Source organism: Cuculus canorus, chromosome 1, assembly GCF_017976375.1.
Source record: "Cuculus canorus isolate bCucCan1 chromosome 1, bCucCan1.pri, whole genome shotgun sequence".
NCBI classification, from domain to species: domain Eukaryota; kingdom Metazoa; phylum Chordata; class Aves; order Cuculiformes; family Cuculidae; genus Cuculus; species Cuculus canorus.
The window spans coordinates 200,074,606-200,102,193 of NC_071401.1; the positions used below are offsets into that span (position 1 = coordinate 200,074,606).

The window sequence follows — 27,588 nt, forward strand, 5'->3', positions numbered from 1 at the left end:
GCTAGGCTATTATCGTTAATGATGATCTGGATAATTAGGTTTTAGATGTTGTGTTTAAATTAGCAGTGAGCCCAATCTGCACAGCATTTGATCCCTCAAAACCCAAGCCAAGTATTATAGTCAACAGAAGAACTGATGTAAAAAATGCTGTTTTCATTATGTAAACTTCTAACCTGAGCTGAATCTGGGATCAGAAGGTGAATTCTCCAAAGTCTGGAGGGCTTTATTTTGAGTTCATGGCTTTTCAGTTGGATCAGAATATTCACCCTCTCCTAGTTTACAAAAGAAATTTCAAACATGTTTTCCTTGGAGATGTTCAACTACATTGTAAAATGGATAAGACAAAAACATTGTTCTTTTGCACAGCAGAGCACCTGCATTGTTAATCCAAATGCTGTGTTTAGAATACTAAGGTCAGCTCAGGCAGGAATATGCAAGTATAAACAGGAACATGACTATTCAAGTGCTGGATTTGTTCATCCATAATCTTCTCTGTTTCCGAAAATTGGACCTGTCTTTTGAAAATGAAGACTAGGATCCATTCCCTCCAGTCAGCTCTTTAATAAACACTAAGACATTCTCTTAGGTGATACGAGCTTTGCATTCCACTTCTCCTGTTTTCATGTTGATGTAGGGCCTTAACACTGTGTGAAGCTTCCTTTATGCTACCAAGCCACAAGACTTCAAGATTGTGGTTGTGAAAGTTAGGCCCAATTTATAGCCTCATCTAAAAAACAATGACAGAATAGAAAATAGTATCTAGCTGTCGTTTCTTGAATTCCTTGCTATGTCTCAGGTAAACCATAGCAAATGCACTAGAGAAGGTTTAAAAGTACATCTCTGCTATCACAAAAAGGTAAGGCCTCTCCCCTAAGGGAGTGACCATCTGGCATGAAATTCAGAATATATGCTCATTTACTGCCCATCTTTTCCTGGTCATTATTTCCTTTTAGTCACACGACTCTGCCAAGAGCTCCTGGAGCCTGAAAGTTAATCATCTCCATTTCTTTCCTCCAAGGATAAACCATCTTCCAACTAGTGTCTTAATAGCTTGTGACTTCCATAACCACTGAAAGTAGTTCAGAATCCTTAGAAGAACTACATGCATAAAAAAAAAAAAACAAAAAACACATAATATATGGATTTTGTACCTCTGTGCGTGGACCCAGCAGGGACAGGGGCAGGAGAAATGTGCAGGAGGCTTCAGGAGTTCCCCAGGGGTCACTGACTGTGTATGCAATTTGTGCTGTGTTTGTAGAGCAGCTTTTCGTTCAACTGTGCAGCAATAGTCTCTGGTGATTTTGTGCTTGTAAAAGCTAAACCAGATCCCTATTAAAAGTTCTGTTCTGTGAGATGGGCTATCTACCACTAGTATGTGAGCTACTCACGCACTTGCTGGCTTCCTTGTGCCTCCTTTAAGTGTTTTCCCCCTTTGAGCTCTACTTTTTTCCTCCCTTTGCTACCTTTCAGCCAGACCCTTGCGGTTCCTTCCTCTCTTTGTTTCTATCCCACGTTCAGAAACTGAACAGTCACAAGAATGAGATTTTTAAAGTGCCCAAACAGCATTGGACATATCTTTGGTGGAAGAAAAAAGAAATATACATCAAAAAAAAAATGTTAGTGTCTTCTTCTGTCTGGCTTTTTGAAAATCCCAAGATAACCGATTCCTGTGCAGGTTTTTTTGTTTGGGATTTTTTTCCTTCAATTAGAGTATTTTCTCCTTTTGCCAAAGGCTGATTATATGGCTTTACAAGGGTAGGTAAGTAACCTATGAAATCACAGGTAAAAAGGAAGGACCCCTACCATCTTACAAGTGGGAAAGGATGTAACTGCAAGAGAAAACAACCAAAACCAGGAACTAGGTAGGGAAATCTTGACATGACCCACATTCATTCTAAATCTTCTGACTAGAACTTATGCATCAGTTAATGAGTCTCAAGAAACCATATTTATCAATGATGGTTCTTTTAACTCCAGAAGCCATTTGCATGCTTTTAGAACAATCTACCCCAGTTTTAGTTCATTTTCTCACCATGTGTAAATGTGACATGAGTCACCACAGTCAGGTGGTGCACTCCTTGTGCAAAGGAATGTCTTTTGCACGGACCTCTTCTTCACTTCAACAGTTAATGTTATATGGAGACAGAGTGCATAAGCGACAGCTCACTGTGCCATCCCCTGCAGGAAAACAAAAAAGAAAATAGGATTTCCAAATAATTCTTCTCTCAGAGCAAAACATTTCTATGCATGTCCTTCTTAGTTTATTTTTGGTTGCACAGAACATGCATATAAAAAGGAATTCCTGGACCCTCCGCAGAAATCCTAGATGTTGTTCTGACAGTATTCCCTATTTCTGTTGTTCATTTCATAGAAGCAATTATTTCACTGTTCAAACACTGTCTCTCTAGATGTGACAACTATTGAGTCTGCTGTAAATATTTAGCTATATTTTTCCAGCTTCATTGCCAAAATTTTCAGAAGAGCAAGGCTGAAAGTAATGCTGTCTTCTCCCATCCCCTTGCTGTCCAAAAAGCTCATAAATTTTTAATTGGTTAGTAATTAATTGTTTTTTCCCCAACTTATTTACCTTTTGGAAGTAATTTTGTTAAGGAAAACACTCAGTGACTAGTAAAGACCCCTCTTAATACCAAAGGGAGAGAAAGCTGGTGGAAACCACTGCTTCAGTCCTGCAATGTGTCAGGAGTTTATCAGGAGTACAAGGTAGCCTAGGATTCTTAAATACTGCTTTTGGCTTAGTTCCTAGCAAAAGGTCTTTAACAATTAAAAGCACTGGGATGTTAGCATAGCTGATGCATTCCTGCAGTCAAATCTTGAAGGCCAGCTAAATCCAAGTGGGCATTTCCTGTTGTATATGGTGACATAGCCCCAGTTTAGAAACTCTCTTAAATAGTGCCTGTTACATTTTACCCCACACATGACACCCACAGTATTCAAACAGGGACTGAAAAGAAGACATTCCAGGCTGACAGAGATATTTTACCTCTGGAATCAGTAAGGAACTGAAGCTCCTAACTTCCCCTTGAAAAGAAATCAGAGTTTGGAGTGATGCATTATTTTATTATTTTTTTGGTCTGAGCTGAGCAGCATTATTTGACATCTTCCTTTCCCAAATACTCCCAAATCATGTGAGAACATCAAATGTGCCTAAACGGAATCTCACTGGGTCACACTGTCACCAAGGTAAGAGCTGTGCTTTGAGCTAACTTAATCTCAAGAGGACAGTCACAGTAAAGTCTGTCTCTTCACTGTTGTTCGTATTTATTGCCAACAATGCAATCTGACAGCACTGTAGGCTCATAGCGTGCTAGGCTGTATCTGCAGAAATATATCCTGTAGATACATGGAAATCGTTATTTCTCTTTATTCCGTTCTCATTAAACCACTATGTGGAATACTATGTCCAGCTTTGGGTCTCCTAATAAAAGATAGATTTAATAAATACAGGATTACATGCCCTACAAGAACATACTGAGGGAGCTGAGTGTGTTTAGCCCTGAGAAAAGAACTTTGATGGGAACCTAATATCAGTTTTTCAGTACATATGGGTTCATTGACTGAGATGCTTGACAAAGGGATGGAAGAAAACTCTTATAAATTGAAAGAAGGGAGGGTCTAATGACACAAAACATACAAGCCAGGAGCCAGAAAGATGGGGAGGAAGTACGGGCCAGTGTAGGTAGTAGATTAGAGACAGATATCTCATTTATACTTTACATTAGGATTTTGTGACCACTTATCACACACCCACACTTCAGCCCATTCAGAAGCAATGTTTCTTTCCCACCTTTCTAAAAACACAGTTTCTGAAAAAAAAACCTGTTAAAATATTTTTAGATTTCTGAAAAAAGAAAAGTCAAAAAGCAATTAAAAAATTATTAATTGGAGCAAATACAATTTGAACTTCAGATGCCCAAATCATAACAAAAAGCCCACACTGTAAATTACCATCATTTAGGAACAAGACAGAACATACAGTGGCACATTTCTCCAAAGCAAAAGCTCAGTTCCTGTGTTATAGTGATGACCTAGACATTAGGAAATCCTTGGGACACAATTTTGCCGCAGTCTTGCTGTGGAAAACTAGAGAAACAACTCATCTTCAAAACCAGAAAGACTTTTAGGAGACCAAAAGCAGCAACTGAATCTCTGCTAGGGAAGATTGCACTTCAGAGGAACAGAGATTTCTCCAGCAGAGACAAAGCTCCTTTACTTCAATTCCATTCTGCTCAGCAGCCTAATTTACTGTCTGTTCAAAACATCCGCTGGAGTTTTCACCTGTCTCAAAGGAGCTCTGTGAAATTAGATTCATTAAGCCATGTTAAGTGCCATGAGATTCTCACATGGTAAAATTTTAAAAGGGCAGAGAGAACTGTCATCTAACAAGCCGCCTCTTCTGTCCAACAAATGTGTGATACACACTCGTGCATTGTGTTGAAGAAGCCCTATCTGTTGTAACACTGGATATATGTATTTTTTTTCCAAAGTATATCCTGTGCTTTGTACACATTCAAGCCACACATGCAACAGCCTCTGGGCTGTTAACGAGGGAAATTTTGACACAAAACATCAGAATGAATCCTACTGCCAGAAAGTCCTACCAAGGATAGGTAAAATGCTTGATTCAATAAATCCATATCAGAGTTTCTGAAACATATAAGTTTTACCTACCTGACCTCATCTATCATTGAGACTCTTGAACAGCCAGATGTATACTTGGAAACCAGATTCACGTTTGATAGCTGTACCTAATTCAATACTTCTTGCAGAAAGGTATTAGGAAGGCCTTTTCAGTATTATTTAGTGGATTGGCAATTTCCCACAAGTATATGCACTGTCCCCAATGCACAGAGAAGTAGAAGTGATAGAAGTAGCTCCAGCACTGTGAGAGGGACATCAGTCTCCTCTGGCGCTGCCTTAGCCGGACCATTTGCAGGATTTGCTGCTGTAGTCTGTCCTGACAGAGGGACACGGCTCACACTGGACTTTCTGCCGTGCTTACATTGGGTAGAGCCTTATTAATTACTTGCTGTCTTAGCAGCTGGGTGAGGGGCACGTTTGCTTGGAAAATGGACATTTTAGCACAGGACAGTGGCTACACTAATAAACTCAGCAGTATGGGAGCAGATAAATGTTTCCCATCAGACTGGAAGCTGACTATATTGACACACTTTATTCACAGCAAGCTGTGCACAGCAGTTGTTTTAGACTGCAGATATAGAACAGCACATGATTGTCAAAGCATTTGCAAAACCCACTTCTTTTAACAGCAAAGTAACAGGCTACCTCTGTTACTTAAGTGCCAACATACGAATTTCAGGCGCTAATAGCATGCACCATGACTTGATTAAATTGCTGCCTGGAGCTTTGCCAAAATATATTATTTCACTTAGCAAAAGCTGGATTCACACTGCAATTTTGAACCTGTAGCAGGCACCCCAAGGCAGAATGGAGTTACAGTGTCTCAGGTGTTTCAGTCTCAGTGTACATAACTGGTTCACACTGCTTTGTCCTCTACTACACTGCAAAATAGACATAGCCTTAAACATCAGCTCTTCTCCAGAACCTCTTACTGATGCCTTTATTTTGTTGCTCGTTCATCAGGATCTGATTTTAAGAATGTTTAGCAGAGAAATGTCTGGAAAAGAGAGACTGTTCCAAAATCAGCTGTAGCAGCCAAGAGCCTGAGACCTGATTTCTTTTGAAAAATTAGTCCCTAAAATCAAGTTGTCACAATATTTCAGAAAATCCCCAATTTCAGAATTTCCAGGAGAATGTCGTAATCTGTGTTAATAACAGATACAACATCACTGAGCTCCTTAATCTGTCGCAGCTCTCAGGGATGATTGGGTACGATCCTGTACGATTAATCAGACATATTTTTTAATTTTTGGTCTATAAAAAACCTATCAGCTTTGCAGTGAAAAGCACTACAGCAAACAGCACTGCCATAGGACAACTTCCTTCTCCCCATAGCACACGAGGCAGAATTACAGGCAGTTTGCAGTGGCCCTAGAAGTACAGTGACCTCCAAGGCTCAGGGCCCCATTGTGAAATGCGAGCGTAGTTCTGTTTCCCTGCACATGGATACTTTTGCTATTTAGACTAAAATAAATAAAACCAATATGAAAGCTGCTGTATTTATTAGGATTGTCCTTCTGTGCGCTGAAGGCTTGACTGTACACTGAATAACCTTCCTTTAGCTAGAAAAATGGACTATTCTTTTAGCCAATTTGGGCGGGAAATGCTGAATTATATGTGTACATATCCTTATTATGGTTCAGCTCAAATAAAATAATCCCTGCTAGAATAAACTGAGACAAGAATAGCAATTCCAGCCCACACGGTTCTGCAAGAAGTGTTCCAGAATAGCTACACTGAGGACATTTTTATTACCTAAACAAAGTACTCTTTTTGAGTGAAGACATGTGAAACAAATCATGTGAATATGTAGGCATGTAATCAAAAGTTACAAAGCCACAGAGGCTTAACGATGCTCCAAGCATTCATTGCACCTCAGTGAAAAAAACAAGCCTTTCAGTCCACCCTGTTGCTTCCAAGCTGCTGGTTTGAAACACCACAATGGAAATTAAATCCGACATTTCTAGTGTAATACAGTTTAATGGATGCTACCATCCAGGAGGGTGGTTAAGGATGCATCAGCTCTTTCCTGAAGGACACTAACTTGTTCAGCCGCATCATCTCCCAGCCATGTGCCTATACTCATAGGCAAAACCATAGGGTGTTAGCCAAAGTTCCTCATCGGGCTACTTCTTCCAAGCAGGGTAGAAGCTGTTTTTATTTACTTTAAAATAAACCACTTCCAGGAGCTGATGCTATGAAGACATACTTCAGCTCCCCAGATGCAGTTACCTAGACTCAAGGTGTCAGGGCATCCCACCTCCTCTTCCCTTGTACCCCAGAAGGACAGAAGGACAAGGGTGTCCTTAAGCCTTCTGTTCCAGGTGTCCTGGGAACTGTGAAATGGAGCATTTATGTACGGTTGGGCAGCAGAGTTTAGGCCAAACAACAGATTACACCGTTTTACAGTGGGAAGACTGAGACGCAGCTGGATAGTGATCCAGTGTGTGCATTACAGAAAAGACAGAATCTAAATCTATAAAATCCCGAGAGACATGGGTTGCCAAAAAGCAATATGATATTTTTGGCTTTTTTTTAACCAGACTGCCTGTTTTGCTACTAACATCTAAGCCTTCAAAATTTGTCTTGTCCCACAATAGTTTTTTCAAAACAGTCTTTGCCTTTGCAATCAGTCTGCAGTCAGATAATCATTGGGGTGAAAGTGAAAAATTAATTTATTAGGCAATTTTTAATAAGTTTCCCTTAGGAATCTCAACTACGTTACTGATTTTCAAATTATTTTGTCAGGTTGTATTCCAAGGTCAACTTTAAATTTAATTTACTGGACAAAGCTTCCACACAGCAAGACCAGAACACCAAAGTTTTCTGTTTGCCATGCAGAAGGCAATCACAGGAAAAAGATATCATAATCTTCCTTCATTTCTTTCCAGATATAATCAAGAGCTACATTTCTGTGAGAGTAGTGGACTAGATTTGGGAATATTTAAGCAAGGGACATAGCAAAAATAGAAAAGAAAAACAAGACTTTGGGCAACATAAATCATACAGGAAGGACAATTAAAGATTATTAAAAGTTTTTATTATTTATGGAAAGCTGTAAGTCAACATGACATTGTGCAGCACTTAGGAGCATTAAAATACAGCAAATATTCCAGCTCAGGAGAAATGTAGCAAGAACTGCTAAGGAAAAAAACTTTAAAAGAGTACAAGTCAGAGAGCTTAGTACTCAGAGCCTGAATAAGTGGATTTAGAAAGTTCTGTGAAAGGTCTGTACATGTACATCTGTGATATTTGCATAAGGGAGACATTTATGTCTTGCTAGTGCATTTGTTTATCAATTATAATGAGTCTTGGAGAAGATGAATCATATGATGAACAGGAAAGACATGATATCCGCAGACCTTAATAAAGAGCTGAGACTGAAGTATATCATCCATTTGTGTCGAATTCTCTGTCAGCCTAAACAGACTCAGCTCAACAGAAATAAAAGGTCCATTACAGTCCCAACAGGTATCAGGGAATTAACTGGGCAGCAGAATGGATATTCTGCACATGCATAGTGCACTACTCTCACCAGAGTACGTTATCAACACCATCTATCAACACCTTTAATCTGCAATTGTCAGAACACCTTGTATTACAACCATTCTTTATGGTGAAGAAAACTCTGTTCCTTAGAGTTTTCTTTTCAGTTTAGAAATACCACTCTTTAAAAACCCGTGTTGTCCTCCTTCTCTCTAGGTGGCAAATTTGCTCAGACTCTTCCAGATCCCCCAGATAAGCTATGCCTCCACCAGTGCCAAGCTGAGTGACAAATCCCGCTATGACTATTTCGCACGGACAGTGCCGCCTGACTTCTACCAAGCAAAAGCCATGGCTGAAATCTTACGGTACTTCAACTGGACTTACGTGTCAACGGTGGCTTCAGAGGGAGACTATGGTGAGACAGGGATCGAAGCCTTCGAGCAGGAAGCTCGCCTCCGTAACATCTGCATTGCCACCTCTGAGAAAGTGGGACGGTCCAACATCAGGAAGTCCTATGACGGCGTGATTAGAGAACTGCTGCAGAAACCCAACGCTCGAGTGGTGGTGCTCTTCATGCGAGCTGATGACTCTCGGGAGCTCATTGCAGCTGCAAACCGATTCAATGTTTCCTTTACCTGGATCGCCAGCGATGGATGGGGAGCACAAGAGAGTATTGTCAAGGGCAATGAGCACATAGCCTCCGGGGCAATAACCTTGGAACTTGCTTCCCATCCAGTTAAAGAGTTTGACAGATATTTCCAAAGCCTCAGCCCTTACAATAACAGACGCAACCCCTGGTTCAAGGACTTCTGGGAGCAAAAATTTCAGTGTAATCTCCAGAACCGAAAACCACATAAAAAGGCTTGTGATAAGCACTTCACCATCAACAGTTCCAACTATGAGCAAGAATCCAAGATCATGTTTGTTGTGAATGCTGTGTATGCGATGGCCCATGCCTTGCATAAAATGCAGAGGACTCTGTGTCCAAATACCACCAAACTCTGTGATGCCATGAAGCATCTGGATGGCAGGAAGCTGTACAAAGATTATCTCCTGAAAGTAAATTTTACAGGTAATAACTTTTCTTTTTGTACATACAGAAGGTCATAGAGTTAATGAAATGTTGATTGGTTGTAGTAAGAGCCTGACGAATTTCCAGTAGCACCTATTATCAAAGTTCAGACAAGGGTGGTACCCAGGCAAGGCCACTCTTGTCACAGGAAGGGAGAAAGAAGAAGAGAGATGTGGAGTGTGGTGAGAATTCTAAAAAAAACCAAGTTTGATGTTCTTCCTGCTTCCGGCAGAATTAAATAGTAGAGGTGACAACAGCTGGTGTTGGAAAAATTACCTATTGCACAACAATTTCCTTTTCAATCAAACCCAATCTGGCTTCAGCTGGGTATATCTGGAGGCCAATGGTCATTTCACCACCTACTACGCTAGGCTACTGCCTTCTATGCCTATTCCAAGACTTGGTCTTATTTTCCTCATTTTTTTATGAATTTATGCAATAGTTGGACCTTGGTCAATGGCTGATGTCCTTGCAATAGTAAAGCAGTAATTCCTGCCTAGAACTAGATTAGGATAAACTATTTAAATACGTGGGAGAGTGCCATTACCTATATACAGATCTTTAGGCTTTATGACAAAGTATAAAAAGCCAGATTATATGTGAACATGGTGTCTGTAGAGAGAGAATGGATGATCTGGCAATGATAAAAGCAAACTTCATGGGGATTGGCTTCACAGCACACCACATCTCCGCATTTTTGCCATTACAAATGGCTGAGCTTAGGTTTGTTATTAATATTACACCATAGCAAAGCTAGTTGTACAGAGGAAACAAGTAAATCATATGGCATCATGTCTTTTTGTTGTTCTAAGTCTAAATTTCTTCTGAAGCTTATATACTAAGCTTGCATTTGTATTGTTAAACCAATATTCTCAGCTGGCCAAGTTGATGTCATGGAAACATCATGCTGTGCTTTGTATGAAAACTAGCTACAATGGGAATTGAAGGAACTGTTGTATCATATATGTTTGATAGAACATGCTCAGTCCGAAGAGACTCTCAAAAATGTTCCAAAATTAATAACACTGGAGACTGTGAAACAGTCAGATGGGAGCTTGAACTTCTCCCTCCTTCAGCAGTCTTAGCAGTTGATTCAGACCATCTCTAGACAGTACTAGCTACATAGACTACCCCTAGATCTTCTCCTACTCCCAGTGGGTTATGCCTATTGTAGCCAAGTACCTCACTTTCATGAGCATATGTAGACGTACCTCCCAGCACATACTGCAGAGCTTTTTAGGACCCCTGGTCTCCCAGCATCCTGCAGCTGACTTGTTTAGATCACAGCAGGGCTTCTCGTAGCCCACAAACCTGTATTTCTTTACCATGGAAATCATGGAGGAACGGATAGAACTGGTCATATCCTACATCTTAATTCATTCTCCAGGAGGTGCATCAGGAGGACCCAGGATTTTATATATGCTCTGGTAATATAAATATGGTCATAAAGATAAAACAGTAATGCTCTTGCAACAGCAATTGGAAGTTGAGATGCTTCAAACTCCTCATCTAAGTGTTGCGTGCAGTGCAGCTGAAGATGTGTGCCTGCCCTGAGTAACATGATGCTTGCATGCGTCATGCTGTTTGGTCTTCTTCTAAAGATCCTCCTAAAAATATCCACGCATAGACAATGTATATATGTATATCGCATGTCATGCTGTAATTGCATCTGATTTATTTATTAAATTCATGCGTTACAGACAAGAGCACAAGACAGAATGAATCAAACTTTTAGGCTTTCAACCTGTAGAAAACCAGAGTCATCGTTTATCCTCCCCCTCCCCACAGTACGTAATACACAGAAACTATTTTCTCGTCCTCCTACACTTATCCTTAGAGATATCTGAATGTAATTATTATTGAAATAAGAAGTTTTTAGGAGCGTAGCACTTCCTAGAAGCTGGGTCAAAGCAGACGGATCACAAGCGATGGCAGCAGTGCACAATGAGCCTCTGCCGCTGCCGGGGAGACACTTCGGGACAGTAAGAGCCTACACAAATGAGCAGATAGTTCATTAATTTAAACTTCAATCATTTTTAAACTTTATTTAACATTCCAGGTATTTTTATGTACACAATCTTAATAAAATCGAGTCTCAGTCTGCCACTAAACAATCTTTGTTCCAGTACATGATTCCTAATCATTTTCCATCATGCAGAGATCTTTTTAAGCACCCAAGTGTTCTTCCACTCAGCACTTGAACACAAAGTCAAAATAATCATAATTTTCTTTAACCAAAACTCCAGGAATTTTTTTATTTAAATAGAACTAGAAAAATCCATTTTCATTTTGACTGAAATAACTTTTATACTTTTTATGAACTGGAAGTTGAAGCTGTTCAAACTGAAAAAAAGAAATTCAAAACCTGTCACAATTTTGAAAACAGAAGACTCTTTTCCTGAAACAAATTAATTTGTTTCAAAATCAATATGGAAATCTTTGGAACTCTGGGCGGCTTTAGTTTCAGTTACTTTTAATTTCCAATTTGAAACATTAAAAGATCTGTCAAGTTCTTCTCCAATTGCTTTGTTCCATATGCATATTTACTAGCATGCAGCATGATTTGCTCATTTCCTGCTACTATGTTTTCAGTTCTTCCATTATAATGTGAATCCATGTTTTAATGTCAGTGAATTTCGAAAGCAGATGAGTTATTTTTATGTAGTAAGAGAATCAGCAAATTTCCCATGCCTTCATTTCAGGAAGGTGTGAAATTTTACTATTTATAAATCTTGTCATTGACGTTTATGGGACCAAGGATTGGTCTCTGCTCTTTTCTGGCTGAAGAAATTCTCTGGGTGTGTTGTTAATACCATTTCAGGACCCTGCAGCATGGAACATTCAATCAAAAATTTTCTCATATTTCCAGCTCCAAATCTATGAATGTATCCTCAGTGCAGAGAGAGGATGGCATGAGTGTATCCCAGCAGATACACAGCAAACAAGTCGGATTGGGAATTTTCTTTCTTCTTTAGCCTAATTACTGATCTGTACCAATCGAAAGGGATCAGGCAAGAAAGAGAACAATAGTGATAACCACATTTGCAGACACACATCAGTCACTCAAGCAATACCTCCTCTGCTGAAAGGCAGAGATACAGATAGATGAGTCCTGCATACATAAATCTGCATTTTGCCATGAAAAACGTCTGACAGATGGCCCTGAGTGTATTCTCTCAGCTTCCAGAAACAGGTAATGGTGCGTTTCAAATACACCAGTCTGAGGTGTATTTATATATGTGTTATAGGGTGCATTTGTGACTGGTGTGGAACTGTGCAACTTTAGACACTTGAATTAGTTTTGGTTAGTCTCTGATTACAGTTAACGGAGAAGATCAGCACTTACAAACTGCAGTTCACTCCATGTGAGGTAGCCCACGCAAGACATGATTTGCCGATATATCTCTTACTATTGACTACAGATGGAGCTTAGAGAAACTGAGATTCTCGCTTGTCATTTAGCTGAAAGCCTGCAGTGAGACTCTCAGGCACGGCAATAATGGGATCTGCAGGGAAATACTCAGGGACCTGCTAACAGCGTGGTTGGAGTAGAGTACTGGTCAGGATTTTTGCAGTCTCATACTGCCACTGCTACTGACACGCTGTGTGACAGGTATTTCATTAATATCTCTTGGGTCCCACTTATTTCTCTCTTTTCATTAAATTGAACTAACTCCATAGAAATACAGTGTGACATGAAGAGAGATTTCATTCCTTGCTGTCTGCAAGATACACCAAGCACATAATTTTCTTGCAAGTCAGTAAGATATATATGACAAATGTCATGATATCCAGAAGCTTTTCAGTAAGGGAGAAAAGAGGAGCCTATGTCTGATTCACACTTCCAGCAGCAAGATCTGACAATGCAAAGCCCAGGCCCTAGATAAACACCTACTCTCTCTCTCAGTGCTCGTTTGGCCTTTCAAAGAGATATAGGCCATTTCATCTTCTTGATCTTCCCGTGCTCTGCATTCCCTCTTGAGGGTACAAGTGCAGCACTTGATGTTTTGAATCGTGATGCTCTTCTGCTGATAAAGAGATGCTGGTTCAAGAGGCTGTTAGCTTGTTTTACCAGAACAACAAAGTGCTGAACATCAGCAAAGGGCTCCATGGGAGAGAGAGCACAGAGTAAACTTAACTTCTCACCGGCACTCAGCCAATGCTTGATGGAGAGCAGCATGTGGAGAGGACCCTCGGGAAGACTATGAATCCAGGGATGAGGTCCAACATGAGGGAGAGCTCTATGCATCCAGAAGCCTCCCTCCCTGGAGGGGCCAGTGCAGCAACCAGCCCTGCTGACTCTTTTAGCTCCTTTGAGCCACCAAGACAACACAAAAAAAGAAGTGTTATCATTGCCCACAGTGCTACTGCAAACTTTTGACATATGTTAGCACGGGCAGTGTGAAAGCGGTGTCCATCATTAGCAATAAAGTCCTGCAGAGCTGTGCCTCACACGTTGCTGCCTTGTGTAGCAGGCTGGACAGGTTGGCCAGGGGACAGGAAAGACAGCAATGACATTTGAGGACTGGCATTAGCCCTGTCTGGCCCAAGGTTGCTAAGAAGGCTGTGTAGGATGACAACCCTGTCACTCAAGGACATGAGGCTGGAGTCCAGCTTTTCCCACCACACAGTTAACAGGGTTAATGGCATTTCAGGATTAACTCTGCCATGAGTTTGGTGTGGAGTGCATGAGCAGAAGCAGGTTGGATTTAGGGGTGCATGCTTGTCCACCTGTCTTCTGTAGCCACCTGAATCTCCACAGCAAATGGTAAAAGGAATTTAGCTAAAGTAGTAACCCTGGAAAAATGAATGATTTCAGGCAACACATACTTTTATAGCACTCAGTGTCTGTTCCTGCCCCTTTCTTCCTCCGCAGGTACAAAGTCACTGTCATGTACCTCCCCATATTGTGTTCCGAAATCCAGCTCTTCAGGAGCAAAGTCTATATCATCAAAGCTAGCTTACATTGGGCAAAACCTATTGACATAGCTAACCATAATGACTACTCAAAATGAGAAAATAGTTGTAAGTCAGGTATGATTTGTCCCCTTTCACCCACTAGACTTTATGACAAAACTTTTGTTCCTGCCTGGTCCTAAGTTTCTGCCTGGTTTATTTTCTTTCTTTTCTTCCTCTCCACTGTGCCTCAGTCAACATTCAAATAATAAACAGAAATACAAACTCACCTTCTTTATTTACCCATGAACACTGGTGACTCATGTGGTTGGAATATACTTTCACAGACCGTTTCCATCATAACTGTTCCACCCAGGTAGGAAAGAGCTTGAAAGTCACGGTATGCAGCAATCAGATGTCATCTCACTTCTGACCACAGCAGCATTGTGTGGTCTGTGCTCTGGGATTTACCCATAAATATCTTCAAAGCTCAGTGTCCTGCCAGGCTTGCATGGAGCACAAATCAACAAACAATATGTCTCTTATCACAAGCAGAAATTTCAAAGGCCAGGTATAAACTTACAGTGGGGAGTACCTCTCAGTAGATGTGCAGGCTAAAGACAGAGCTCATATCCCAGGATCTGCAGCAGATGGCCCTGCTACTCCCTCATCCCACCCAATGTGCTCATCAGGTCAGATCCGCTTTGCCTCCAGCACTCAAACAGCTGTAAAGTCCTTCTGGCCTTCCTTGTGATGCTTATTTGCAAAATAAAGCAGAACATCATTTTCAGATGAAGGCAAAACTTTCATGGGCAGAAAGCATTTAATATCTTGTTAATCATAAAAATTTTAAAAGTGTAATTCATGATTCATTTGTTGCTGTCAATAAAACCAAGGAAAATGTAGAGTCAATGCCTCAAGATATTCATTAAAAATATACATTAAAAAGATGTCTGGGATTTATAGGAAAAATTATTGCCTTTTTCATATGATCATAAATGCATCATAGCATTTAAAACCTTGAAAGCAGCTAAGGGACAGTTTCTGAAAGCGTACATAATACCTTCTATTTCAGAAGAGAGGAATAGTTGAACTTGCACAATATTTTCCCATATTTTTCTCTTACATTTCTATATATGAACATAGAGCTGTAGTGAGATTTGGGCAGCCTGGTTCTCCTGATGACTACCTCTACTTTTTCCTTCCTCCAGCTGCCTCTTTGCAGACCTGGCTGCTGGTGGGGATCTGTAGCTCCTTTCCTTTGGGCAAATTTACCCCTCCAAAGGGTTGCTGGGGAGAAAACTCTGCTTAGCCCTTCCTGAAACTTTAATATGAGTATTTGGTCATGTATTTATGTACTTCATTTATATATATGTAAATTTCCATAATAATATAGTTTCAAAATACATAGGATCATTAAGTTAAAGAATAAATCACTTTGCAAGGGCCCTTAGGAGGTCTTTAGTCCACCCCCTGCTGATTGCAGTGTCAGCTATGCAACCAGTCCAAATTCTCAGGGATTTACAGATGTAAACTAGTTGAAATTCTGCCGTGATGCAGGTCAGTGTCCTACCTGTTAGTGCTGCCATTTTGAGGGTGGCAGAGAACTGGAACAGGCTACCCAGGGAGGCTGTGGAGTCTCTTTCACTAGAGATATTCAAATCACACCTGAACACATTCCTGTGCAACCTGCTTAAGGTGAATCTGCTTTAGCATGGGGGTTGGACTAGATGGTCTACAGAGGTCAATCCAACTCCCACATTCCATGATTCTGTGATTCTGTTACCTATCTAAAGAACATCATAAAACGCTGCCTTTTCATGCTTTTATTTGGTACTAACTAACAGTAATTAGTCTGAGTGAGTAGGATCAGAGTTTGAATTGTGTTGTTACCATTTGAGATAAGGTCCAACAGCAGAGGCCAAGGTATGCTGCTATCTCTTCCCATCTAACTCGGAAGCAAGGCACTTCTGCTGGCTGCTACCACTCCTACCTCTGCCTGCTGCCACCTCTCTTCTACCCAACCTGGGCACTGAGCTCCCATAGACAAAAAGACAGGAAATGCAACATTAGTGGGATGCAGAGCAACAATAATTTTTCTTCATAGTCCCCAGGAAGACTCTGGAAGTATCTTGCCTCTGGCCTTTACCCTGCTGGTTGCCATTCCTGGAAAGTCAGTACAAAACCACAGGCCAGCAATGTCCCCCAAACTTGTTAAAGCAGCATATTTAGGCAAAGCAGATTTGACATCCCTAAAACAGCAAATAGCTCTCCATCTCAGTTTCGTCTAATTGAACATTTATACAACCAAGCACTTCAGCTGAGCTATGAAAAGCTGAACATAAAGTTATATAGCCTGTGCTTCATATGTAACATCCTCAGCTGCTTTTGTCATGTTAATAATGTAGCCTGTAGGCATCTTATAAATCTCTAGATTGCACAGCGCCCGTGCGGGTGTGTAAATGAGGATGAGATTAGACACCCTGTGTTTATGGAGAAACACATGACTGAAAAACTGAGCAATTATTTTCATTCAGATCACTTATTTGAGAGACAGAAGGCTGGGTAACCTAATTTCTCTAAATCACAGACTTCTGTGTTTTATAATAGATGTTATTTCATCCTTTTTTTCTCTAGCAGATGTCATGTGAATCCCAAATATCGAGGGTCCACACAGTCAAAGTGCGCAGAGGAGCAGAAAGAGTCATACAGCCTTTTCATCCCCGAGCATGCATATTCACTTTTCCAATCCTTTTGGTCTTTACAACAGGGAGAAAACTCAGGAAGTACCATGGGATTATATTCCCATTCTTCCTGCATCCACACATAAGGGAAAAAATGTCAGGTCTTCTTTGTACTTGTGACCTGGAAGGACAAGCTGTCATGTGAGAAAATAATTTGGTTAAGGACTCCTACCCCTCACACTTTAGCATCTAATTTGGCTCTGAAAAGTCAATGAGAGGACCACAGCAGCTCTATTACCTGCTGTGGAAGAGTATTTCAGCACTTCTAGAATTAATCTGTCTCATTTGCATGCTGAGATGCTATTTCAAGGGCTGAAAAAGCCAGAGGCTGTGCCTAGAACATGACCACAGCAGTGTGGATGAGGATGAAGACAAGCACAGGAGAAGGAGATTGCATATGGACACACTAGGACAGTGTGACACATTTGGGAAACAAATCACTCTTTTGAGTGATCCAAGTGGGTTCTAGACTTTCAGCGAGTCCCTGAGAAAACGAATCTCTTCAAAAGGTGATGAAGAAAACTACAGAAAGTCACAAACCCAGATGTCTAATTCCAAAAAGATCTAAAGGTCATATTATTTTCTACCAAAACTCTGTTTTCATGGGCAGCTAATAATTACACTAGAAAGGCAGAACTGAAAACCTAATCTCTAGGAAATCTCTTTTCTCTTAAAATAACCTTAATATTATTACATTCCTCTAAGACACATTTGCTTCACCCAATACAGCACAGTGCAAAGATAATTCCCAGGCTGACACTGACCAAACAGGAACTGGTACCAACGCAGTATAGCTGCATAAACTTGACACTGACATTCAGCCCAGCTTGAAGCTGCAATCTAGACATGGATGTGTCTGAATCCTTCATCACTTCCAAACAGCATATTGCCAGGCAAACCTGTCACAAGCCGACTCCTGTACTTCTACTTGTTAAACTGCAGCCCAGATGAGCATATGAATCTATTTCAGCTTTCTGCAAAGCCTGAACTATTTCCTTCAAGCTTGTTTTGCCCATTTCTTACTCCCAGTACAGAAAAAAAATGTAGCTCTTCACTATGGTCATGTTTCTCTGTCTAAGAAGGAGAAAGGAATTCAACTCAACGTCAAAACATCCGTTGTGTAAATCTTTACACTAACACCTATTTTTCCCTTTCTCTTTAATGGTCTCATGAATCAAAACAAGTTCTTACGGCAAAAGTTTCAGAGGAGTGACTGAAAGGATTTCCTGCCACAAATTCCCCTTCTTGTTCCTGCTAGTGTTAGTGGCTGTTTTTATTAAAAAAAAAAATTACCAGGCCAGCAGATCACATCTACTTTCTACAAGATAACTCAAAAAACAATCTGATCTGCCCTTTCATGGAGCAAAAACTCCTTTTGCATGTGAGTACTCTTCACAAACTCAGCTTCTATACAATTCCCATCAACTGCAAATTGGATGGACCAGGCAGACAAATGTGTTAAAGGATGACTTTCTGCAATTTCCCTGTCTGTTAAAGCCACGTTTCTAAACATCTCTGTGAGCATGTCAGTGAAATTCTGCTTTGGCACCACTGCAATATTTATGGCTATTTTGTTAGCAGATACAGAATATAATGTAAAAAGATGTTTTATTGCTGTTATTTTTGTTTGTTTCCTTCATTCTGCCGTGAAAGTATATTCTGTCTGAGGATACAATAAGTGAATATAAAGAATACTAAAATTCTTTAAGGCAGGAAGAACAACATGCATATTCATGCACAGGGGTATTAGAAGCAGAGAAATGTCTAACAAGTGTGTACACAAAATCCCGTGGCTCAGGCACAGGAACAGTCTTTTGATATGCTTTCTCATCTCTTGCTCCAGCCATGGAGCAGTAGTAAATCAACATCTACTCATCTGCTCACTTTTGGGATGCAAGGGAGTTCAGCATTAAGCCATAGGTGGCAATGTCTCCAAATAGAAGTCCCTAAACTTGAGGCATGTAAATAATATCATAATTACTAAGATCATTAAATTGGCTTGTAGGTTGTCCATACCAAAACTGACTGTCTCCTTAATGCATAGGATAAGCAGCACAGAGCCAAAGGCAGTGGTGAGGTGAATGCCGGCTGCAAACACATAGTAAATAGAAAGCAGAGGTTAATGTATCTCACAGTCTGAAAGCCCCTGCGCCCTTAGACTTGCAGCCACTTTCCATCTACAGTTTTGGGTTTTTTGTTAGGAGCTCTTTTTCTAGCCAGTATATGAATCATCTCATCTCTTCTAGACTAGTGGCACATATATATCTAGCACTTTTCCTACAGAAGAAATTCACAGGTACTTCTGCAGGCTAAGAGATACTAATTTTCTAAATGCTCCACAATACAGTACAGGTTTAATGCAGTACATTTTTCTATTTGCTGCTATACATAGGTTCCAGATAATTTGATGGACAGCAGAATAAGCTAATGCAGTGATTATTTTGTATGTATGAAATATTCAATGCTCCTGCAGCTGAAGTATGAGGCTCAGCTAAGAAAACACCTTACTTTTAGCCACAGAAGGAATTGCACCATGCTCGGTGGAAACACAGAAACTATTAGTGAAAGAAAGCTTAACAAAGCCCTTACACAGAATGCAGAGGCGCAGAAATCCCATGTAACTCTGCAGCTGAGAGCTTATGGACTTTTGGGGTGGACTGTGATTTGTAACAGCTGCATCTGACATCATTTTGACTCCATGATGCAATTTCAAGCACACAATAGTAAGGGAAGTTTGGATCAGAGAATACATACAGAGGCATACACACTTTCATAACAGTGCTCCCTTACTGCTCTTTAAAATTCAAATTTGCTTAACCCAATTCTATGGTCAAAAAAAATATTTGATGTATGATTGTTGAGTTTGAATTGGTAAAATGTGAACAGCAAATCAAAAAGCAACACTATTTCTCTAACAAATCAGAGGGAATCTGATTTGTTAGAGAAATCCTACTGTTTAGGTTGCTGTGCTTATTAGTTGCAGCATCCACAACCAGGGGACAGTGCAAGAGTGACTCTTCTCTATTTCCCCACTGTTCCTTTTCTTGCATACAGAGTTACTGTCCTTGTAGCTTCTTGTAATCTCTTTTGTATTGTCACCATACACAAGATGGTCTGCATAGGATGCATACAAGTTCTCTCTATTGATTATGCTCTGGAAACAATCCACCTTTGTTGCCAAGGTTGAATAACTTTGATAATCGGTAGCTGACTATTTGCATGTAGTTCTGGACTTCAAGCACCTTCCTGAATTTCTGCTACAAAACTTTCCCACTCTCTTCTTGTGGGGACACTTTCTCTGTGGCTCTTATATTTTACAGTAGGTCGTAAACTTGCTACAAAACACTAGATATGTTTGATCATATGCAGAAATATATGGTATGGGTTTGCAGGAGCCTTCTGGTCTAAGCAGCAATATATAATTGCCCCTAACATCAGAAGTTTGTTTCTTTAAGTCCCTTCCAAATCCTATTCCTTTGACATAAACAACTACAGATCATGTGCCCTTTAGATATTTTTTGCCTATAGTTTCTCCAAAAGTAGAGTTTTTCTACAGTATTTATCTTCAGCCCTGATGATGGAGCAGCTGACCACTGCCCCAAGATCTTGATGCTGCCACCTGCTGTGCCAGGACAGATGTCCACCAGATATTGGCAAAACAAAACAAGACATTGCATGATGCTGCTGTTTGGAACTGAAAAAAAATGTGCTGAAAAAGTTTGTTAAACTTCCTCTGCTACATTTGCACATCTATTTGAATAAATAGCTAATGGCTAGTTAATAGTCCAATGACTGAAAGGATAAAAAGCGATCTTTAAAGGCTCTTTAAAGAACAAAATATCTCAAGTCAGATGAAGGTTTGAGGCAGTGCTGTTAATGTCCTTCTAGATTTCTGAAATGCTTTATCAGCCTAAGCCTATCAATGTGCCTCTGCCTCCACCACTAAACAGGCAAATAAATCAACATTTTCTTTTTACATTTCCCCCTGAGGTCCAGTGATTGTTGTTGCTGTGCTGAACTGACTCAATGGAGGAAAACATTAGCAAAAATTATTTTGCACTCTCAGCTTTGTATTTTTTTCCTGAAAGCAGAAGAATTTGCAAGTATTGATAGGACACGCAGCTTGCATGTTATAGGATAATGCACACCAATGAACACAGATGATGTTGAGCAAGGTGATGTGCTACCTTTGTAGCCTGTGTGTGATATGTATCAATAACCTTAAAAGTCAGGAGTTTTTATACTTTATCTCACTGGTTTTGTACTGCAATTCATTGTCACACTTAGCCCACTTTCACTTCTCGAGCGCTGTCCCAGTATTTATTCATTCATGAGATATACTGTATTGAACATTGACTTGTCATTTTGGTAGATGTGTATTTCTAGTCATAATGTTATTATATGGAAATGAGTAAAAAGAAAATCCAGGCTTGAATTTTTACAAAGGGAGGTGAATCACATGCAATGTGTGTGATGGACCTTACTGAAAACAGTAGTTTGATGATTTATCCATCAGTGGCCAAAATTCAAGCCAGCCAGCTTTCATACATTCTTCAACACAACCCACTCTGTAGTCTGATAACTGGATAACTATGGATGGAGGAAGCTAACCACCTTTTGGTGGCAACTCCATTTAGCCAGAGCCTACCTTTGGAAGCGCTTGTTTCTCACCACTGACTACAGGAGCTCAGTAAGAAAACTATGCTCCAAATATAGACAAGCTAATTAAATTTAGCTTAAAGAAATATAGGACACTTTTTTCAGGCACATATTATATTCACAAAGAATATTGATTCTCCCTACAATCTTACCCCATAAGATGTGTGAAACATTTACACTTCCAGCTGAACTCCAGGTCTTCTTTGTGTTCCACCAACATTATGTCAGATGTGCCAAATATTATAACTGAGCCACATATGTCTCAGCATAAAGGTTCCTGTGTATGTTTCACCTTACCATTATTTCTTTGTTCCAGCACTGAATCATCCTACAACTCCTTTTTCTTTAATGTAAATTGTTCGATAGCTTTGAGTTTCAGTTATTTCAAAAAGATGGTCTCCTTTGAATTCACTACATATGGTTTTATTTTCCTCCTGGAAATACAATTTCACTTTGCAAATTACCTCATTATTAGCAGTTAGTGGGATGTTTGCTGAGAGTCTTCAGTAGCTTCTTAACAAAAATAATAGCATAGAGTCACAAGATTTGTATTAGACTTCCCACATATGTGGAAAACAACAGAGAAGCTTTTGGCGTAACATCTCTTTGCAGTATTTTGTCTTGCATCTTGATCAGACCTTCTGTTTCTAAACTGTATACTTTTTAAAAGAGAACAAAAAGCTTCCTGCAACCACTCTGCAAATGGGTAGTAATGAGGCTGTTTTCAAAGTGAATATGTGTTTCCAGGAGGAAATAAAAACCTGATATACTGAACTGCATGCAGAGCTGTTCCTTGAAAATAATGGAAGATCAAATTTCTTGAGCAAGTTTTCTGATGACTTAATGAAGGGACCTTGTGCCTGAAAGCTTGTGCATGTCTTCCATCTACAGAGTAGCGTAATAAAAATACTGCCTTTCTTATGGGCTTGAATTTTTTTGAATCTTAGATCATCACAGCTACGGTATTACTTCTACTAAATAATAGCATTGCATTATAAGTAATTAAATCTATGTCAGCTAACCTGCATTGGGGGTGTCTTCGTACCAAGTCCGTTAGGAATTAACAGCCAGAGGATCTGTTTCATGGTTCATTTGGTTCTGATCTCTAAGGGCAAACTATCTACCTAAATTATTCAGAGCAGAGTCTGAAAACACCTCTCTAATCCTCAAGTCCCCATGGAGGAAAAAATGCTTTAACCAACTTCCCTTAATATCTTGATAATATAAACTACTCATATGTCCTTCCCGATGACATAGAAGGTCAAAAAAATACTATTAGGTACTCAACACTTCCTCAGACATCAGCTACTGTATGCAATCTGGGAGTGGAATGGGCACATCATGGAATGGTGCCTCCAAAACCAGAAAGATTCACCCTGTTGTGACATAACTGAGTCTCTCGCTTAGTCCAAAATTTAATTTTAGCAAAATTAAAATGCAACGTCAAACTCTCTCCTCTGCACCTCACAGGTATCGAGAAGAGGGGGGTAAGGCATGACACCGGTTCCTAGAGCTGAGGTTAAATAACAGTGTCCACCACCTGGAAGTCATAATCCTAGGACTGACAGAAAGTCTCAGCTGAAATCTCAAGCTCTGAAAGCTATTTTAGTGTTCCACAACTGGCAGATAACTTACCAGGGCACATTTTTTTTTTCTCTGACCAGCATATCCCAAGAAATACCAAAGGCCAACACAGAACTTATGATTCCAGCTCCTGAGCTTTTGTGTTGTCACCCTAAAAGTGGCCATAATTCTTCATAATGGGATTGGGTTTCCCTTATTTCTGTTTACAAAATAACTAGTTGGCCTGTGGGAGGAGTTAGGCAGTTTAAGTCATGGCTTAATTTACTTTGTAATTGCAAGTTGATTGCCAGCATAAATTACCTTGCATGTATTTTGGCCCTTTGCCAGCCATTTCCTAAAGTGGATAATCTTAAATTAAGAGAGTAGTACAAATTGAAAGGCATTGCCATGCTGGAATCTCACGAATCATGCATATCAATTATCAACCTAGCAGACATCTTAAAACAAGAAAGACAACTTGGATATTTTCCATGATTGCTTAATTTATTTTAAAGTTGGACTAATGCAACTTTAACCAAAATAACTTCAAGACTTCTTCTTAATTTCAGGGAATATGCTTTGTATTTTAAAGAATTATTGGTAGAACTTTTACATGTTTTCTGTCTTCTGTGCCTCAAACTCCTTATCCTTTAAGGAATAAGAAATGCCCGTTTTAATTCTTTAAATTTCCTTTAAAAATAAGAGTTATTTCATAAGTTCCTCGATGGAGGGTTGTCCTTAGCAAACAGTTCATTCTCCCCAAGTCCTAAAGACCACACATATGCCCATGGGCCACACAAGCAAGATGACAACACGCACCTGAAAATGTAGAACATTCTGCTTGTGGCAAGTGTTTCACAGGAAAAGTAGCTATATGGATCAGCCAGGCTGAGGAGAGACAAGCTCAATTAATCTTTCTAATCTTTCAGTCTTTCCTTAGTTTATTTTGCCAGTGTCCCCATTACTTTTCTCCTGGTTTGTTCTTTCTGACAGCTTGCAAGAGACAGCCCTTCACACGTACACTGCAGAGAGCTTGTACAAGTTGCTACCACTTGGCGCTCCAGCTGTGAGCCTTCCTGTTCCAAACATTGGTGATACTCATCTTACCTAATTTCAGAAACATATGTTGCAGATATTTTTTAACTAGTTAGTCTCATTATAGCCAGCAGTAAAAAAAATAGGTACAATTTAGCTGAACTATCCTAGATATGTACTCTAAGGTGAACACCAGAAATACTCATTCTCTTTTGTAGGACAGAACCTTGAAATAACTAACTCTCGAACGAGAAGCAGCAATACTGCTTATGGCCCAAACATATCCAGAGGTCAAAAGTGAGTGCTTGTCTCTGTGAAAACTGATATTTTAAGTCCATTCGTTATTTATTAATTGTGGAGAGGTACAATTTAGAGACACTTCACTCTGAACGTCCCCTGTACCAATTTTTAAATTGCTAAATTTTAATGTCGCTTCTGGAATCAGGTATGCAACCAGCTGTGTTATGCTGAGATAGAAACAAAACTGGGTGCATCAGGTCTCCATTACTTGATCTGAATGTTCAGCCAAGCAGAAATACATAACTTTGACCGCAGCATACCATATCTAGATAAAAATAAAAGAAAATTAAGAGATACATGCATTCTCAGGGTCCTTTGTGATACTTTTCAAGATAAGGCATCACACATGCAGATGAGCCTGTTGGATAAACATGCCGTATCCTGTTGTTATATTATTATTAAGGCTCTTCCTTATAGTGCTTTAATAAGGTATTGCCCAGAATAGGAAACAGGGAGAAGCAGGGGTCATCGAAAAAAACTGTATTTTTCCATTGCATAAAAAAATGCCTTGTTTTTCAGTTTTAAATCAGAAGCTCACAGTTTTTGCAGCACCACCTAGTGAGATTAAAGAGGTTTTACTCAACTTTTCAGAAACCCCAGCCTTCTCCCTTTTTACACTTGCATTTCTTTTAATCGTGATCTCCATATACTCTACAGACTGAAAGTCTTTGGGGCCAAGAAGCTGTTGAACAAGATGCCTTTGGTGCATCACAATAGTCCTTTCTACATTTCTTTCTGAAACACATGAAATCCCACAGCTTTGCAAACTGCTGAGCTGAAAAACTATAGTGCTTTTGTCAAGCTTTGTTATTAATTAATCACCTCCTAGCAAATGAGCTATGCCTCTGATCTGCAGCTTGTTTTGAAAGAATACACTCTGCAAGCAAAGAATAGATGTGTGTTTCATTGGATATGAAGGATGTTCTCAGATGGAGGCATGCCTGTCATCATTCCTACCTGGAAGTGTTGTGGATGATATTTTCTATAAGACAACATCTACACACTCAGTTCTGTGCCAGACACATGCAAGACTCTGTATACAAAATACCTTCCCTGACCCAAAGATATTGCTGGCAAACAAAACTCAGTCTGATTCCAAACCAGTTAAGATGACGCTCATCCCTTCCTAGGCTGCCCTGTCTCTTAAAAGTTTCCCTTTGCCTAATAAGGATTAAAAATGGTTTGTTTTCTTCATTGCTGATTAAAAAAATCCTGGAGTTTTCCACCCAGCTGAGCCAATGTGAGAAATCGAAAGCATTTAAAAAAATATTTCTCATATCACCTCTTAAAATAATGGGTTTGGCCAGTAAGAAAATAAATCCTTCCTCCAACACTTGCTTTCTGAATTCTTTTATGTCACCAGGAGCTGTACATCACTGACACAAAAAATAATAAAGATTTCCCAATCTAAGTAAATACCTGCTTTTAATAGCACAGGAGCCCATACTTTAATGTTATGTGAATGTTAGAAAAGATGATCCCAGTGTGGGAGGATGAAAACAAAGTTACATAACTCACTATATAAAAGCTATGACGCTATTTTATGTTCTTCTGCATATCTGCTACTAAAACAGTGCTATAACTACAGTCTCTCCTCTTTTATCTGAAGCTGAGGAGTTTATCCTCCACTTACACAAAGGCAACCTTCTTCTTAGATAGGGTGTCTCCAGTCACCTGATAGAGGTGGGCTGCCTCCATCATGACTCCATAAGTTTCTGTCTTCTGCATTCCGTATACCTGAGCATTTCTCCTGTTTTCATGAATGTCACTGCTGTTGCATCTTCATTGCTGAACTGCTGCAAGCTGGAGCACAAAACATGGGTGGTTTATCTTTCAGTCATTTCCAATTATCCTTTTTTCCTTGATAAATTCTTTTATAGAATATTTCTAGGAGAACTTCTTTGCATAAAGATAATTCATTTCATGAATTGCAAGGGGAGGAGAAGATTCAAATATTCAGCTCGGAGGAAGTAAAATTAATACTGTCATTCAGATAACCCCTTAGCTAACAGCATGTGTAAGCCCAGAGTGTCATCTCTCATTTTCCAAGGGTCAAATCCAAACCAGTTCGACTACAACCCTGAAAAACACCTGCCAGAAATACCTCTAATAAAGATTGTAGGCTTATTCACGAAACTGAAATTTAACTGCAAAAGAATTCTCAGAGTGACTTATGACATCGCTGATACTTCATCTCTGAGAAAATCATTTGCCAATATGTGAAAATGATGCTTTTTAAGCTGGAACATAAAGTCTTGCTTTCATGTGATATTACATTCTTGCCTCAAAACCTTTTCTATTTATGATTGTTATGATCATATTTTCTGAAAACATGACATTTTGGAAGTGATTCTACAGGATCTAGAATATGTTGATAAATATAAGTTAAAATGCTTTAGTGATTTTATATGCAATCAATGGGTATATAAATTGCTGCCACCCAGTGGGCTCATTTGCAGGCTTTGGCTCACCATACTATAATTTAATACATCATTGTTTGGTTAAATGAATTCATTCTCTTCATCTGAAGGAGTATGATTTATTTTCCTCAATCAGCAGTCACTAAAAGTGTGTGTTTCAAGCAACAAACTGTGGTTAACTTAAAAAATACCATCCTACAAAAATCCTTTCTTCTCATTTTTAGTGTAGAAACAGGCCCAAGAAAGGCAATGTAAGTGTGACCTTCAAGCTAACTATATGTGGGATTAGCTGCTTTACTCACCTGCCAAGTCTAAGGCAAATACCTTGTTCTATTTAAATGAAAAATATTCTATCAAAATATCAAAACTAAGAAATTGTTGAACATGTTACACAGGAGAAACTCATTCCTGAAAAGTGCAGATATCTCAAACCCTCGGGTAACTTGCATTGGGGTACTCGTGTCCTTGAATTTGTGCACTGGACAGAAGATTAGCCATGCAAACAGTTTGCAAATTGCCTTGCTTGCCAGCAGCTCCGGTGGTGCCAGCAGAAGTCACAGGCTCTGAGCTCACCTCAGGAGCTGCCCCGTGTAACACTGAAGTGAATAAATTGGCTCTTAAAACTGGGCTGCTGTGTTAACAGCTTCTGCAATCTGTATAAGTGTTCTGAATTATTAAATAAGACACTGGCAATGACAACACATTATTGAAGAGCTGTTAAGTGCTGCATTATGATTTCATTTTAATGCTACTC

At 39.6% G+C, this 27,588-nt stretch overlaps 1 protein-coding gene across 6 annotated transcripts in view; it reads left to right on the forward strand.

Moving 5' to 3' along the window:
* Positions 1-27,588, forward strand: part of GRM3 (glutamate metabotropic receptor 3) — a 113,004-nt gene that overhangs the window by 71,122 nt on the left and 14,294 nt on the right. For all 6 annotated transcript variants that reach the window (XM_054063092.1, XM_054063118.1, XM_054063081.1 and 3 more), the window contains one exon: positions 8,362-9,217. In XM_054063092.1, coding sequence (XP_053919067.1) covers positions 8,362-9,217 — 856 coding nt within the window. The remainder of the gene's footprint in view (positions 1-8,361; positions 9,218-27,588) is intronic.